The sequence below is a fragment of the Nothoprocta perdicaria genome, unplaced genomic scaffold (assembly GCF_003342845.1).
Source record: "Nothoprocta perdicaria isolate Ctin4 unplaced genomic scaffold, notPer1 scaffold_718, whole genome shotgun sequence".
NCBI lineage: Eukaryota > Metazoa > Chordata > Aves > Tinamiformes > Tinamidae > Nothoprocta > Nothoprocta perdicaria.
In genome coordinates, this window is record NW_020455997.1 from 3,166 (window position 1) to 7,015 (window position 3,850).

The 3,850-nt window shown below is 61.6% G+C and overlaps 1 protein-coding gene across 1 annotated transcript; it reads left to right on the forward strand.

Moving 5' to 3' along the window:
* The first annotated feature begins 3 nt into the window (after nucleotides 1-3).
* Nucleotides 4-3,780, forward strand: LOC112957327 (neuroblast differentiation-associated protein AHNAK-like). The gene has a single exon (XM_026050925.1). The coding sequence runs from the start codon at nucleotides 4-6 to the stop codon at nucleotides 3,778-3,780; it is 3,777 nt and encodes a 1,258-aa protein (XP_025906710.1).
* Nucleotides 3,781-3,850: the final 70 nt, after the last annotated feature.

Consider the following 3,850-nt stretch of genomic DNA (forward strand, 5'->3'; position numbering starts at 1 on the left):
GAAATGCACATCAAGGCACCCAAGATCTCCATGCCTGATGTGGACTTCAACCTGAAGGGCCCCAAGCTGAAGGGGGACGTGGAACTTTCTGCTCCTGATGTAGAAGGCCCTAAAGTTGAGCTCGAGGCCCCCGACTTGGACATTGAAGGCCCTGAGGGGAAGCTGAAGGGCCCTAAGTTTAAGATGCCCGACATGCACTTCAAAGCTCCCAAAATCTCCATGCCCGACTTCGATCTGAACCTGAAGGGCCCCAAAGTGAAGGGGGACGTGGACGTGTCGGCGCCAGGGATGGCGTGCGAGCTGAAAGGCCCCGACGTTGACATCGGCGCTCCCAAAGTGGACCTGGATGCCCCTGACGTGGATATCGAAGGCCCGGAGGGGAAATTCAAGCTGCCCAAATTCAAGATGCCCAAATTTTCCATGCCTGGCTTCAAAGGAGAGGGGCCGGACGTGAACGTGAACCTGCCCAAGGGCGACGTCGACCTTTCCGGCCCCAGCGTCGAGATGGAGGCTCCCGATGTGCACGTGGACGGAAAACTGAGAGGGCCCAAATTTAAGATGCCTGAAATGCACCTYAAGGCGCCTAAGATCTCCATGCCTGATGTTGACCTCAACATGAAGGGGCCTCAGCTCAAGGGAGATGTGGATATTTCCGGCCCTACCTTGGAAGGAGACTTGAAAGCGCCCAAAATCGACGTGAAAGGCCCCAAAGTAGACATCGACGCTCCCGACGTGACCGTTGAGGGGAATCTCAAAGGCCCCAAGTTCAAGATGCCAGAAATGCACATCAAGGCCCCCAAGCTCTCCATGCCCGACGTTGACTTTCACCTGAAAGGCCCCAAGGCGAAGGGAGACCTGGATATCTCGGCGCCCAAGCTGGAAGGGGATCTGCAATGTCCGGACATGGACATCAAAGGCCCCAAGCTGGATATCGAGGCGCCCAGCGTTAACATCGAAGGGCCAGAGGGCAAGGTGAAAGGGCCCAAAATCAAGATGCCGGAGCTGCACGTMAAGACCCCCCAGATCTCCATGCCGGACATAGACCTCAACCTAAAGGGACCGAAGCTGAAGGGCAACGTCGACGTCCCGTGTCCGAAACTCGAGGCGGATCTGAAGGCTCCTGAAATTGAGGTTAAGGGCCCCAAAATAGATATTGAGGGCCCAGACGTGGAYGTTCACGGGCCGGAGGGGAAGCTGAAAATGCCCAAAATGAAGCTGCCGAAATTCGCCGTGCCGGGCTTTAAAGGAGAAGGCCCTGAGGTGGACGTGAACCTGCCAAAGGCAGAGGTTGACCTTTCGGGGCCCAAGGTAGATATCGGCGTCCCGGATGTAAGTGTGGAAGGGCCAGAAGGGAAAGTGAAAGGTCCTAAACTGAAGATGCCGGAAATGCACGTGACGGTCCCCAAAATCTCCATGCCTGAAATCGACCTGAATTTGAAAGGCCATAAGACCAAGGGAGGCTTCGACGTTACATCCCCCAAGGCTGAAGGTCACCTGAAGGGCCCCGAAGTCGACATCGGCGTCCCGGAATTGGGGGTCAAGGGCCCCGACGTCGACGTCGAAGGTCCCGACGTGACCGTCGAGGGCCTGGAGGCCAACGTCAAAATGCCCAAGCTTAAGAAACCCAAGTTCGGGTTTGGGGTGAAAAGTCCCAAGGCGGAAATCAAGGGTCCGGGGGTGGACGTGGACTTCCCGGAGGTGGACGTGAACGTGGAGTCTCCCGACGCCAACATAGCTGGAAAAGGCAAGAAGAGCAAGTTCAAGATGCCCAAACTTCACATGAGCGGGCCCAAAGTCAAGGGGAAGAAAGGGGCGTTCGACGTGAGCCTCGCCGGTGGAGACCTCGATGCCAGCGTGAAGCCTCCAGAGCTGGACGTGAACGTCGCTGCTCCCGACGTGACGGTGAAAGGCGACGCTAATGTCAAGTCCCCTAAGGGGAAGAAGCCCATGTTTGGGAAGATCTCTTTCCCCGACGTGGAATTTGATCTGAAATCACACCGGTTCAGAGGGGACGTGTCCGCGGCAGGCCCAAAAATCGAAGGGGAGCTTCAAGCGCCCGAAGTCTCCGCGCYAGGTGTCAAAGGACCGTCCATTGACGTGTCCGTTCCTTCGGTGCCAGAGCTCGACCTAAGCGTGAAAGGACCAAAAGTGAAAGGTGACATYGGCGTTCCCGCGGTAGAACTGGAAGGTCCGGAAGGAAAGCTCCAATTCCCCAAGGTCTCCTTGCCCAAGGTGGGGAAAACGGGTGTGGGGCTGGAGGGGCCTGACGCGAGCTTGGACATCTCAGCCCCAACAGTGGAAGGAAGCGTGAAGATCCCCTCGGTTGACGTGAAGATCCCCTCGGTTGACGTGAGGAGCCCCTCGGTTGACGTGAACCTCGGCGGCGCCGACGTCAACCTGAAAGGCCCCAAGGTCTCGCTCCCCGATTTCGAGGCGAACCTGAAAAGACCAAAACTAAAGGGAGATCTGGACGTGTCGAGCTCCGTGGAAGGGCCAAAGATCAGCCTGGGAGCACCGGCCGTTGACATCGGAGGCGTTGAAGGAAAGCTTCAAATGCCCAAGCTGAGCCCCGCCACGGTGGAGGGGCCTGAGCTGAGCGTGAGAGGAGCCCTCGGAGGCTCCATCCCGCGAGTGGAGGGAGACGTGGAAGCACCGGGCGCGAGCGTGGATCTCGGCGTCCCGAGCGCTGTCATCAAAGGGCCCTCGGTGGACGTTTCTGCCCCGGACTTGGACGTAAAGCTGAAAGGACCAAAACTGAAAGGCGGTCTGGATGTTTCTGCTGGCGTCAAGTCCCCCAGAGCCTCGGTGGAGGCCCCAGGTGCCAACGTGGAGGTGCTGGGGGGCACCATCAAGCTGCCGTCCCTCAAACTGCCCCAGTTCAGCATGTCCAGCCCCGGCGCCGAGGGATCGGGCCCGAGCGTCGCTCTCGAGGGACCTAAGGGAGGTCTTCAAGGCTCGGGGGTTGACGTCGGCTTGGGAGGCCCCGGCGTGGAAGTGAAAGGGCCGAAATTCCAAGCGTCGTCTCCCGGTGTCTCCGACGTCGGCCTCAAGTTGCAAGGACCAAGTCTCCGGGCCCAGGGGGACGTGGAGATCAAAGGTCCGAAGATCGGGATGGAGGCGCCCGGCGCCGACTGGGACGTGAGCCTCCAAGGGCCCAAGATGGCGGGCGGCGGCGCTGCCCTTTCCGTCAGCGGCGCCAAGGGGGCCCTCGGGGGCCCCGAGGGAGGCTCCTCGGCCGGGAGCCTGGAATGCGGCCTGGGAAAAGTCTCCTTCCCCAAGCTGCGGATGCCGAAATTCGCCTTTTCGGAGGCGGAGGCCAAGGGCAGGGAGGTCGGGGTGGACGTGGACTTCCCCGGGGCCGCCGCCGGCCTCCCCGAGCCGGAGCCGGACGACGCCGAGGCCAGGCTGAAGAGATCCAAGCTGAAGATGCCCAAGTTCCCTTTCTCCAAGCAGAAGGGCAAGGGCGGCCCGGCCTCCCCGGAGGCCTCGGCCTCCACGGGCGACCTCAAGAGCTCCAAGACGAGCCTGGGCTCGGCGGAGGGCGACGCGGAGGCGGGAGACGGCGCCAGGTCCAAGTTCTCCCTGTTCAAGGGGCGCAAGGGCCGGCACCGCTCGTCCTCCTTCAGCGACGAGGCCGGCGGCGCCGCCGCGGACCAGGCCAAGGCGCCGCGCATGAAGTTCGGCACCTTCGGCGGCATCGGCTCGCGGAGCAAGGGCTCCTACGAGGTGGCGGGCGCCGGGGAGGCCCCGGCCTCCGCGGAGGCCAAGGGGAAGGAGTAGCCGCCCCGGGGCCGCCCGCGGACATCGGGGCTCCTTCCGAGCGCAGCGAGGCCCGGCGAGGAGGAGGAGC